This window comes from Sinohyriopsis cumingii, chromosome 18, assembly GCF_028554795.1.
Source record: "Sinohyriopsis cumingii isolate HCF-2022 chromosome 18, ASM2855479v2, whole genome shotgun sequence".
Taxonomy (NCBI): domain Eukaryota; kingdom Metazoa; phylum Mollusca; class Bivalvia; order Unionida; family Unionidae; genus Sinohyriopsis; species Sinohyriopsis cumingii.
The window spans coordinates 80,898,447-80,912,693 of record NC_142978.1 but is presented as its reverse complement, the minus strand read 5'-3'; the positions used below and the strand labels follow the sequence as shown (position 1 = coordinate 80,912,693).

The 14,247-nt window shown below is 32.9% G+C and overlaps 1 protein-coding gene across 1 annotated transcript in view; it reads right to left on the bottom strand.

Moving 5' to 3' along the window:
- The window catches only part of LOC149777149 (trafficking protein particle complex subunit 11-like), a 151,074-nt gene that overhangs the window by 23,769 nt on the left and 113,058 nt on the right, over positions 1-14,247 (bottom strand). Inside the window, exons 25-28 of the mRNA XM_089941840.1 lie at positions 10,593-10,718; positions 4,634-4,741; positions 3,351-3,399; positions 1,636-1,741 (exon numbers count right to left, since the gene is read on the bottom strand). Coding sequence (XP_089797966.1) covers positions 1,636-1,741; positions 3,351-3,399; positions 4,634-4,741; positions 10,593-10,718 — 389 coding nt within the window. The remainder of the gene's footprint in view (positions 1-1,635; positions 1,742-3,350; positions 3,400-4,633; positions 4,742-10,592; positions 10,719-14,247) is intronic.

The following is a 14,247-nucleotide window of genomic DNA, read 5'->3' as shown; positions in this document are numbered from 1 at the left end:
AATTACCTTACTGTACTCAGAATTTTCTGCAAAACCAAATAAAAGAGATGAATGAAATACAAAAAGTATAATTTTCAAATTTTCAATAGGTCCTTCATAACTAAAAGTATATTCACAGAAATTAATCTGGCAGCTGGATAGCATAGCTATCGTATTTTGCTTGTTTTATATTTTCTGTTCCTAAATTCAATTCAGTAAAATGCCAATTTCTCAGACCCAATGGGAAACATGGATTTTGTATAGATAATTGGTTGTCTGACTAATTGTTGTTGTTGTTGTTGTAGGGCTTAACGCTATTTTTCAGCACACGATAGGCTATACATGGCGGCCAGTATTAATGGTGGAGGAAGAATCCAGGAAAACCCCGGAAAGAACCACCGATCCACAAGAAGCTACTGGCAAGCTTTCTCACATAACCACATTAGCCGAATCCGAGACTTGAACCCACGCAGACAGAGGTGAGATGGCAGTAATCCATAACAGAGAGCAATTTAGACCACTCGGGGCCCCTGTCCGACTAAATAAACATAAAGAAACATAAAGTGTTCATCGTGGAAAACCCCACTGTCCCATATAATCAACAAGTCTGGACAACCAATATTTAGATATCAACATTTTTCTACATAATCAGATCACTGCAAGAGTGTGTGGTTGCACATCCAAGGTCAGTGGTTTCCTTTTGATACTTTAGTTTACTCCACCTCTAAAATCAGCTTATGCTGACATCTAAGCCATTCAAATTACAAGTTCTTAACACTTTTTCCAGGTTATAATGAAGGTTACAAAAGAAAAAAAAATTTGATATAGAATTTTTTTATGCTAATGGGTAAATGTATGTCATGCTAATGTGTCAGTGTAAGTTATGCTAATGTTTCAGTGTAGGTTATACTAATGAGTCAATTAAGGTTAGTCTAACAAGTAGGTGTAATTGTAATGTGTAGGTGTAAGCAGGTGTATGTTATGCTAATGTGTAAGATTAGTTTTGGTAATGTGAAGTTTAAGTCAAACTAATGTGTTAGTGTAGGTTATGATCATGTGAAGTGTACGTTACACTAATGTGTATGTGTATGTCATGCAAATGTATATGTGTATCTTATGCTAATGTGTAGGTGCAGGTTATGCTAATGTGTGGGTGTAGGTTATGCTAATGGATAGGTGAATGTTATGCTAATGAGTAGGTGTAGGTTATGCTAATGGATAGGTGTAGTTTATGCTAATGGATAGGTCTAGGTTAATGTGTATGTGTTAGGTGTAGGTTATGCTAATTTATAGGTCTAGGCTATGCTAATGTGTAGGTGTAAGTTATGCTAATGTATACGTGTAGGTTATGCTAATATGTAGGTGTAAATTATGATAATGGATAGGTGTAGGTTATGCTAATGGATATGTGCAGGTTATGCTAAAGTGTAGGTGTAGGTTATGCTAATGTGTAGGTGTAGATTATGCTAATGGATAGGTGTAGGTTATGCTAATGTGTAGGTGTAAGTTATGCTAATGTGTAGGTTATGCTAATGTTTAGGTGTAGGTTATGCTAACGTGTATGTATAGATCAGGCTAGGAAGTTGGCATAAGCATCTTGACTATGTCAATTTTGTATTATCCCCATATTTTTTGTGTTTAATGTTCTCAGCTTACCTTCTCCAGTGTAGCATGTACGTGCCAAGTGAAACTGTGGGATGAATCGAGTTTAAAGGCTTTAGACTTATGCATTCTGCTGCACATTCTGTTTTCTTCAGGCAAACTGAAAATAAATATATATATATATATATATATATATATATATATATATATACATCAGAACAATGCATGGTTAATATACATGTACTAGCTCATAATGTACAATGTATATGTACAAGATATCAGAAATTTTGCTTTATTAAGCCAAGCTCTCTTCTTGCTATAATAGATCACTAGTAAATCACAAATATAAAACTGTGTTGCTCCAATGACTATACAGTCTCTTTCTTACATCACCTTGAAAACACTGGTCCTAGAGAAATAACTTGTCAAGAAAGTTAGATTCTATCAATCAATCCCAATATGGTTTGGTTTTATGGGTTTAAATCCCATTTTTCAGCACATGATAGGCTATATATGGTGGGCAGTAAATCTGGTGGAAGAAGAATCTGGGAAAACCCCAAAAAGAACCATCAACCCACGGAACACTACTGGCAAGACTTTTCATATACTCATACTGACTGAGTCAAGACTCAAACCCCATGTGAATAGAGGTGAGATGTCTATGATCAGTACATGCAAACACCTTAGACCAACTCTTTCCACTTGAGGCCCCTGTCCCTGTATAAACTTAGCATATTTTACTCAGTAAAAAGAATTATAAGTATCAAATTCATACCAAAAAAATGCAAATTCTTGAAATTATACAAACATTACTAGTGTGTAGCTATTAATTTTGTTTATCACATATTTTTTGACTTTCCCTACATCAAAGTACTGCAAATACTGATGACTTGATCTGTTGATGTGAGATTAATATGAGACTAATATACACAATATCTGATGGTAGAATAAAGAGCCTGAGACATCGCTATTTGTTATCCTTTTCACTATCTTAAACATACTGCTTTAGATAATATTTATAATAATTTTCTAAAGTTTGTTTTCTTTATATGTCACCAGAGAATTTATATTAACATCTGAAACATTACTGACAAATTATTGTGGTGATTTCCTTTTTTTTTTAAAAAAACACTTGTTACTATTGTTTTAAGCATTATTAATTGAGCAATATTCAGTGGAGACCACTATTATTAGGTGTAATCAATTACCTAAATTTAAGCTGCTTCCCTTGACATAAAAGAACTGACCTGAAAGGCCAGTGGATCTATACTTTGTTACTAAATTTAGAAAAACCATAAAGCTTGCTACTATTATTAATAATACAAACTATACTTGGTAAAAGAGAATAAACAGTATGCCATGTGCATGGAGAGACTGAATTTCCTCCAGGTTAAAAAATCGTCATCACAGTTGTAAAGTATGTCAACCCTCAACCTCTTGTTTCAAATGGATTGAACAAGATTTTAGTTCTAGGATGTACCAGATTTGTGACACATTGTAACATCATTTATTTACAAGCATAATTTAGCCGTCATGTCTGGCAACCAAACTGTCATCTTCACATACAGTGCATACATCAACTAACTTACGAGTTTACTTTGGATAAATGAGTACAAATCTCATGCTTCATGAAGCATATAATCCACAACTACACTGTAATACCTTGCTTTTTAAGAACATTATTTGTTGGGGGGGTAAAACAAATTGTATTCCTTTATCTGAGTAAATATAATGGTTATAAATTCTGATTTGAAAAAATAAGTGCTTACCTCCTTGTAGCTGAGACTGGAATGTATCAGTGTGAACTACATAGGAAGTCTGAAAAAAGAAATTTAAAGAAATATTGCATATTATCATCTGCTGTTAATTAAGTTTTCTAAAACCTGAAACACTTTACTCCTAGGATACCAGTATTCCTAAATTTCATGGTTACTGTAAATTACAAACTTACCTAAAGTTCAAGTGAACAAAAATCCATCTGTGAAAATAATAGGACCCCCTTCCCATCAGAAATATATCATTAAGAAAGTACCAACGAAACTATTAATGTGATGCAAGGATAAGGAAAAGAAATGATATTCATGAAAATAAATTAAATAAAATTAATGACAATTTATTCAGTGCAATTTATTTCAAGAATGACAGGTGCCTTATTTCAACACTCCACAAACCACTGTAAAAATAGCTGCAAGATACTACCGATCTGAAAAGGAATATTTTGTCCTACTCAAGTTGGAAAGTGATCAACATTCACGGTATTTATGTAGCTAGAGCACAACACAATGTGCTAGTAAAGCCCTCATGGCAAACAAAACTCAAGTGCATAATATTTGTATGATCAGAAGTATGCACTTGTCAAATGTCAGGTGTATTTTGGTGTTTTATTAACAGGTAGTCGCACACTAGCAATGCATAACTGTTATGCCTGTTGATGAATCAAATCCACTCCATGGGTTAGAATACATTTGACACTATCCCTAACAGATCCGTATCAGTAAAAATTATCAGTATTATTGTACTCAGGGATGGATTTTAAAAAAGAAAAAATGTTGTTACACATTTGAGCTAGAGGCCAGAAGAATTGATACATTAAAGAGAATCGTGTTCATATGCAAAGTCTATAGCAGTCAGGAAGACAATCATGAGAGAATTAAAAGTTGAAATGTTAATGAGAACACAATGATCAGTCATACAAGAAATGGAGCCTACTTAACTCTACCCAGGATTTCTGCCACCTAAACTTCCCAGAATGACATCCATGTACCATTTTCCACTTGCTTTTCATAAACAAATTTCTAGGTCTACATTATTTTATCATCTTCATCTCTCAAAGCATTCTCCCTACTAAGAGCCCACAGGTCTAAGTGATCCGACAGTGAATGTGCAAATATCATGGAGGAACAACAAATACCTCAAGAGCTGGGAAAATGCATTTTATGCTAATCTGTAAATACGATAAGCTCTAGTAGCTCCATGTGTCTGTACATGTCTTGATGCATTCCTTGTGGGCTTTTAATTAATTCAATTTGGTAACAAATAAAGGATTACTTACCAGCTTTATACTGCTGTCTTGTATTTCTACTGGCCAGGGTGATGTACAATGAAGCTCTGGCATGGCCAGGAAGGGCTCATCAACCTGAACCACTTCTGTAGCTTCAAACTGGGGAGACAAAAACAGCAATATTTACAACGTCTAACAGCTAAATTCCAAACAACCAATGACTGTTTTCTCTCCTGCAGAGACAGCTAGGAACTATCATACCAAAATCATTAGCTGTATATCATTATTGACACTGAAACACTTGTTAAAACTTGGCAATTCATTTAGTATGCTTTATAAAAATCAACACTAAACGCATAACTAAAAATCATATGATCATAACAGTATGATGTTAACAATATGACATCACTTTTTAAATAGGTGTATTGTGTATAGGAGTACAAACCCAGGAAGAAATTGGATTTAAAATGAATTGGTTGCAGTAACTTTCGTTTCTTATTATAGTATAACCTGTCTTGAAAAACCACCTATTCTGCCAAAAAATAATGGTCTCACAAGACAGGTGGTCTCTCATGATAGGTCATAACACTATATAACCAATAAATCTGTGCAAAGAGAACCTGGTCTCTCAAGACAGGTGGTCTTTCATAGCAGTGGTCTCACAAAACAGGTTTCACTGTAATAAAAAACTTAATACAATTTAATAAATGCAATAACAATCCTGTGAAAAAAAATCATAATGTCAATGAAAAATATTTGAGACTTTCAGAAATTTTTACAACTCGCTGCAAAATCAACCATACAGTCCTTCTGTTGTGAAAAGCCAATTTAATCTCAATAACTGTCATATAATAAAACAATTCATCAAAAACATACACATTTTGTGCATTTGATAAAAGAAATCTCTGATGTTCAACCTGTGCATATTTAAGGAATTTTAAAACACTCATTCAGCAATTATTTGCTGGGCAATTAGCGAGAAAATACTTTATCTATACTTGCCTATGTCATGACCATTACTTGGGGAAATATGTTTAACTAATGGTACAAGACATTAACCAATAAACTTTGAAGTTATCTGGAATTGCTTGCAAAACATAAATTTATATTTAAAAAAAGTTTATTACCTTAATATTTCACAAATGATGATTCTTAATGTCTAACCTTAAATGTCATGTGGCAAATTCATTTCAAATTATTATTAAGTTCATTATAAATTTTTTTGCACCACTTACTTTTGGACATCTTCATGCCTTAATTATTGTCTGTGAATGTTGCACAAAGTTAACTTTCACAAATAATACCTGATCTACTGCTTAACATCAAACTTTACCTGACACAATGGCTATCAAAATAGGGACAATATAAAGCGAACAAAACGCATAAAACTATTTGGATGAAGAATATCTTGGACTATGAATGGACTTCTGTATATATCATTCAGAACATAGACCCATGTGATGCTGAGAAACCCAAATAGCATTATTAAACAAAAGTTAGTAACATAAGTACGGGAATTTTAATGGAACGAAGCTCATCTAAAGCTTTAAAGACCTGATCAAGAAAAGTATTGGCCAATTCTAATCCTCAAGATAATAGTACAATTCACATAGGTCATGTATGCACATTTACTCATTTTAAATTAAATATAAATTTTTCTTTTTAAAATGTAATACTAATTTTCTTTAACCAAAGTCTATTCAATCCTGATTGTTGAATGTTCTCAACCTTAAATGTCACCAAGAAAATTCCAGACGAATATTATCTATCGTTATTGATTTTCACAATGGTAGCCATGTTCTAATCTTGGGTCAAAATAAGAGCACGTCGAGTGGAATTGGCACAATTGAGTGTAGTACGAATTTGTTTATCAATATGCATAGCTTTCATTGTGACATCACAGCATGCGACATTCAATTTGGATTGTACTGGATCACACCTTTAGGTTCATTTCGTCCAAAAATGTCTACATACTTTAATATTTATTTTGCTGCATGTGCCTATCAAGGCATCTAAATAATGACCTTCCAAAGAATATGGATGTATACAAATCCAAATGAAGTGAATACTTGCCAATTAAAGGTATGTAGAATCAAATTCTAAAAAATGATACCCATTATTGAAATAGTGTTGAATGCCTACATGATCCATGTAACTTGTACAGTGCGACCCTGCTATAGCACGCTCCGTTATAACATGAATTCGGATATAACACGGTTGTTGTGTGGCTCCCAAAATTTCATATATATGTATTTTTCTCGTACACAAAAAAAAAAATCTTTCTTAAAAGTATGAAAAAAATGTAAAAAGTTTATTATCATTTTGGGGAAGAGATCGCGTATGAATAATACAAGGCGATCATGGCATGACTCCTAAAATTTTATATGTAATTTGTCGTACATGAAAAAATAGTTTTTTCTTCTTAAAAAAAAATAACATGTAAAAAGTTTATTCTGGGATCGCATAGGGCTTTGCCAATGTCACAAACTTGGATTTTTTTTCCTTATTGTTACACAGAACAAATTCTTTGTCCATATTGACAAACCATCTAAACAGTGCATTGTTATATCATAATCAGCTTATCTTGATATCTAGCATGAGCACTGTATGTTGTAAGATATCCGATTTTTTTGTTGTTGACATTTCTGGTAATGGAGATCAACCAGATGAGGCATTATCTCGTAATCTATCTTTCATTGGATTTTTGGCCACTCGCTAGAATTTAATATATTTACATAGACTGACATTTGTATGTGGATGGTAAGTAAAATTCCTCTTCTTTTCACTCAGAATTAAATCCTTCAGAACACTCACATTTTCTGTAATAATCCCTGTCATCAGACCAGAACACCCACGTCTCTAATGTCGGTTGATGCTTTAATAAATTTCTGACACATGCGTGGAAGGCAGCATCATGCTGCTACCACAAATATATATAAAAAAACTTCTTACTGGTTTATTCAATAGGCAGGGAGGAACAGTAACTAGAATAGACCAAACAACGGCCAATTCCTTTTTAAAAATGTATCCTGATACTTTGAAGCACCAATTGTTATGAAATCGTATTCAGCATGTGGAAAAAAATCAGTCTCAATCATGCAATACAATTATTTGATGTTGCCGCCACAATAAGAAATGGGCATTTGTTTGGTTCTCCAAAGCCGTCCTTTAGCGGTGACTTCAATAACACATGCACCCTTCATCAAAGAAAGCCGACTACAATCTTCAATAAAAACAAAAAATGTTTCTTCAAAGGAAGTCAGTACCAAACTTAAATAAAAGTAATGGAATCTGATGGATTTTTGCATTTTCCATCATGACTGGAGCATGTTAACTGTACCGTGAAAGTTTCTTTTTAGCAGGGAAAAAGTGTATGCTTACGAACACTACCAACAGTGGCTTAAAACGAAAACTAACTTTTACCAACTTGGGATGTACTGAAAAGTAAATGTGCTTCGTCATTTGTTACGTGATTGTGCTATGTTTTTCCATTGAATTCAGTGACCAGTGATAAACATACTGAATATTTTAAATCCGTTTGTGTGCATATTTTCGATGGAATCACTTGTATTGTGTATTGTGGATTCAATGTATATGATGAAATTTGCAGGTGAGTACATGGTGTTGATACTCTATTTATGCTATACATTAGACATGTATATATAAACAGTATTCATGTATATGTACCAATTTGTGGTTCTCTAAATAAAGTAAATTATTATAAATGCCTTCTCTGTTTTCACTACAGGTGTATTTCTCATTTAATATACATCGATTTAAGATGGTAACTGTGCAGATGAAGCATGTATTTTACTGCCCACATTTATTACCTACCCCCCTGCACATTTTTGTGGGGTACGTGCATTATTTTCTTCAGCTAACTGACCTGATTGCTTATAACATGGTTCAATCTATAACACTGTTGGGTTCTATGGCTCTCAACTACCATGTTATAGCGGGGTCACACTGTACTATGGGAGTCATCAGTATAATTAACTGAATTGATCCTTAAATGACTGTGTTCATAAACACTTCATCTTTGCCTGAGATGATGTTTTGCGATGTAAAATGTCTATCTTCCACATAAATTTACATATCTCACATCCTTGGTTTTTCACTTTTTCCTCTCCTGTTGAAGAATTTTCCCATATTCAACCTGCACTAATTCATTCTGCATACTTTCTTTTATATAATTCTGCACACCCATATACCCCTAACCTTGACTCAGGGGTCATAACCCACAATTGACTGCATAAGTGTCCTCTTTATATGACTTTGTGTATAGAGTTAAATTCCATGCAATTTTTTTAAAATATCATTGTAATCACATCTTCTGTTTATTTGACCTATCATTTTCCTTGGATTCCTGAGGAGGAGGCCAAATATTTTATATCCATCTTGCAGTTAGTTACTATACAAACAACTTAGCTACCAAGTTTGGTGAATTTCCAGCCAGCTGTTTAGGAGACTGAATAATGGACAGAAGGAAAGATGGAAGTTATCACACAATCCACAAAGCTAAAGCATGGGAATAACAATTCACTTTTTATCATCCAGCAAGTCTGATGACCATCCATTCTGGCAAAGAGATTACCAACTCAAAATTATAAGCAAAACTTAACATACATCAGATAGTGATAATAGTGTCACTTCGACTCATTGAATTCTGCAAAGAATCTTAATAGTGAGAGAATGAAACAAAAAATATCCAAATATTTCTGTTATAACACTTTAGGGCATAAGAAACCACATACAGAACAAGATTCACACTCACTGGGGAGTCAGGATTATTTATAAATTGTATAAAATATTGTCTGTAATTTTTATAAAAAAATTTAAAAGTATTTATTTTTTCAAGTATACAAAAAATAAAGGTAAAAATTTATTAACATTTTCTTAGTCGCCTTAAATTTGATAAAGTTTAGAAAGAATAAAGATCTAATATAATGAAAGTTACATGACATAACCAGTTTAATATAATTTTGATGGAATGGTGGTATGAAAAATCTGAGGTTATGACAAATGACAAATTGGCAAGAAAAGAAAAATGTGAGGACATAATAAATTGAAGTGAATGAAAATTCAAAGTATGACAAAATAGAGAGAGAGAGAGCAAAATTAGAGTGAAAAGAAATATTTGAGGATATAAGAATCAGATTATGAAAAAAAATTAGAGTGTATAAAAAATTACAGGATATGAAAAATTAGTGTATGAAAATTAGAAAGCTAGAGTGTATGAGGGCTAAAGTGAATGAAAACTCAGAGGGTTAGAGGGAAGACAAATCAGAGGCCATGAAATGATACTGTTAATGCAAACAGTACATACATGAAATGAAATGATACTGAAAATGCAAACAGTACATACATGAAATGAAATGATACTGTTAATGCAAACAGTACATACATGAAATGAAATGATACTGTTAATGCAAACAGTACATACATGAAATGAAATGATACTGTTAATGCAAACAGTACATACATGAAATGAAATGATACTGTTAATGCAAACAGTACATACATGAAATGAAATGATACTGTTAATACAAACAGTACATACATGAAATGAAATGATAATGTTAGTACAAACAGTACATACATGAAATGAAATGATACTGTTAATACAAACAGTAATACATGAAATGAAATGATAATGTTACTTCAAACAGTACATACATGAAATGAAATGATAATGTTAATGCAAACAGTACATACATGAAATGAAATGATAATGTTAATTCAAACAGTACATACATGAAATGAAATGATAATGTTAATTCAAACAGTACATACATGAAATGAAATGATAATGTTAGTACAAACAGTACATACATGAAATGAAATGATACTGTTAATGCAAACAGTACATACATGAAATGAAATGATAATGTTAGTACAAACAGTACATACATGAAAAGAAATGATACTGTTAATGCAAACAGTACATACATCAATGAACATACGCCTGGGAAATGAAATCCATGTATTATCTGCTTCCACCCAAACTTACTTTCATGGACATAATCTTGACTGTGACTTCAAATGGTTCCACACAGTTCAACATAAACATCTCTTTCTTCTGACACATACATGGAATAACCTGATTCTTTTTCCTCACTTCCACCATGTAGTTTATCTAAAGGAACAAGAAAAAGCATTAAACTGTATTTATTCTGTAAGTATGGAACTTACTTTCTAAGTAATCCCAAATTTTCCTTATACTAGATGAAAAACATTACTAAATACAGTGTTTTCTTCCTAACTATTGTTAATGAGTTCTATTCAATTCTGATTAAATTCTTAAAAACTGTGTGAATTTAGAATAAGAGGTGAAATAAATCAAAGCTTGATGGAAGATCTAGATTTTATCAATATCATAATGGTTTTATGACTAAGAATCTAACTGCCTAAGGAACAGTGCATTAAAACAACTATTTCTGACTGTATTAATCTCTGTATGTGAATGATGGGATGATGTCATCTTTCAATGTGAATGACTGAGTAATGTCATGTTTCACTGTAATGATGGGATGATGTCATGTTCGATTGTAATCATTTTTCATTGTGATGATGGGATGTCATGTTTCATTGTGATGACTGAGTTATGTCATGTTTCATTGTGAATGATGGGATGATGTTATGTTTCATTGTGATGATGGGATGATGTTATGTTTCATTGTGATGATGGGATGATGTCACGTTTCATTGTGATGATGTTATGATGTCAAGTTTCACAGTGAATGGTGGGATCATGTCATGTTTCATTGTAATGTTGGAAAGATGTTATGTTTCACTGTGATGATGGGATGATGTCATGTTTCATTGTGAATGATGGGATGATGTTATATTTCATTCCATGTGATGATGAGATGATGTCATGTTTCATTGTGAATGATGGGATGATGTTATATTTCATTCCATGTGATGATGTCATGTTTCACCGTAATGATGGGATGATGTCATGTTTCCTGTGATGTTGGGATGATGTCATGTTTCCTGTGATGATGAGATGATGTCAAGTTTCATTGTGAATGATGGGATGATGTTATATTTCATTCCATGTGATGATGAGATGATGTCATGTTTCATTGTGAATGATGGGATGATGTCATGTTTCACTGTGAATGATGGGATGATGTCATGTTTCATTGTGAATGATGGGATGATGTTATATTTCATTCCATGTGAATGATGGGATGATGTCATGTTTCATTGTGAATGATGGGATGATGTTATATTTCATTCCATGTGAATGATGGGATGATGTCATGTTTCATTGTGAATGATGGGATGATGTTATATTTCATTCCATGTGATGATGTGATGTTTCACCGTAATGATGGGATGATGTCATGTTTCCTGTGATGTTGGGATGATGTCATGTTTCCTGTGATGATGAGATGATGTCAAGTTTCATTGTGAATGATGGGATAATGTCATGTTTCCTTTTGAATGATGGGATGATGTCATATTTCATTCCATGTGAATGATAGAATGATGTCATGTTTCCTTTTGAATGATGGGATGATGTTATATTTCATTCCATGTGAATGATGGGATGATGTCATGTTTCCTGTGATGATGAGATGATGTCGTGTTTCCTGCGATGATGGGACGATGTCACGTTTCATTGTGAATGATGGGATGATGTTATATTTCATTCCATGTGAATGATGGGATGATGTCATGTTTCCTGTGATGATGGGATGATGTTATATTTTATTTCATGTGATGATGAGATGATGTCATGTTTCCTTTTGAATGATGGGATGATGTCATATTTCATTCCATGTGAATGATGAGATGATGTCATGTTTCATTTTGAATGATGGGATGATGTTATATTTCATTCCATGTGAATGATGGGATGATGTCATGTTTCCTGTGATGATGAGATGATGTCATGTTTCCTGTAATGATGAGATGATGCCATGTTTCATTGTGAATGATGGGAGGATGTCAAGTTTCCTTTTGAATGATGGGATTATGTCTTGTTTCCTCTGATGATGGGATGATGTTATGTTTCCTGTAATGATGGGATGATATCATGTTTCCTTTTGAATTATGGGATGATGTTATATTTCATTCCATGTGAGTGATGAGATGATGTCATGTTTCACTGTAATGATGGGATGATGTCATGTTTCCTGTGATAAGGGGATAATGTCATGTTTCCAGTGTTGATGGGATGTTGTTTGGTATCACATAAACATGGACAGATTCAACAAATAATCACACTTCTGCATTAGCATCCTTTTAACAAAGTAATGTTTACTGATATACCAGTGCACATAGTTTTGGTTTGAAAGCTTGCAGAAAATATGTCAAGATAAATTATCAGATAGCAATAAATGTTCTTCTTGTTTCACTTCTACACAGTTTAACCAAAGCACATTATATTGGTAACAGTGATCAATCAGGCATTTCACCAGACTATCATATGGCCATAATCTCATGAAGCCAAGTAAAAATATGGTTGAATGAGACGTTAATATCAAGTGGACACTATGACTCAGAAACACAAGCAAATTATGAATTTATTGATTAAGGCATTTAAATTTGGGCATACATTAATGCAATCCTCCTTCACATGGACATAATTAGTCATCATCAAGCTGTTGAGAAGACAAAAAAAAAACAAAGAACACAAGAAAATAAAACAGATTCAACCAAGATCAGTTTACCAATATTTACTGCTGAAAGGTTTTTCTTAAATTAAAAGGAAAAACAATTTGCTCTATGGAAATAATTTTGGCTAACTTCATCTTATTGAATTCATTCAAAATAAGAAATGACTGAATGAAACAGAAAATTTCAGCCAGCAATCAAATTACAAAAAGTTCCCTAAATCTTTTATGAAGGCATGATTATCTGCTATACCATGTGATGTCATATGAAGAACACCATTATTAATTCCCATACCCCCTCCGATACATTCATGTTCATAAGATTTCTTATAAATCTTGAAAAGAAAAAAAAAAGCAAGAGAGAACTTTCTTGATACAACATTATATACCAGTAATCTATATCCTGTTTAAATAGTAAAGTCGTGGTTTGCATAGCTTTACACCTAATTTCCATGGAAAACTATTACCACTGAGCAGTTCATACTGTTATGAGAAGCAATTACATGGTAAAGGCATTCAGAAGCAAAATAAAAATACCATTCCTAAGGTTTCCCTAACTAAGAGTAGCTATTGTTATTTTGCCTTGCTAGTCTGTTTAATGAAAAGTGCATTAGGCTAATTTGCATAGGTAAAGCACATAAAATGGAACAACCCAATTTGTTGTAAGTAAATCAGAGATGCATATGGATGAAACAAAAGTTATTACACTTAATTTCCTTGAATGAAAATGCTGAAACCATTACACTTTGCTGATCTGAATAAGAATGTTAAAGCTATCTTTATTAAAGCTTTTTGGCTAGTTTGTGATCAGCAGCAACGTTTTTTAGAAGTTGGATTTTACTACATACATAAAATGCAAAACATGATTATTCTGGTAGCTGGAAAGGTAAAGTTAGGAACAGTGTGTAAACCTGATTCATTTTTGAAAGCAAAATAAATGCAGCTGTAATTCTGGGTAAGATGCATAACCTGCAAAGCTTACAAAGACTAGAAAAACTGAATTTCAGAACTAACTGATGCCTGAATTTGACTTTGTGA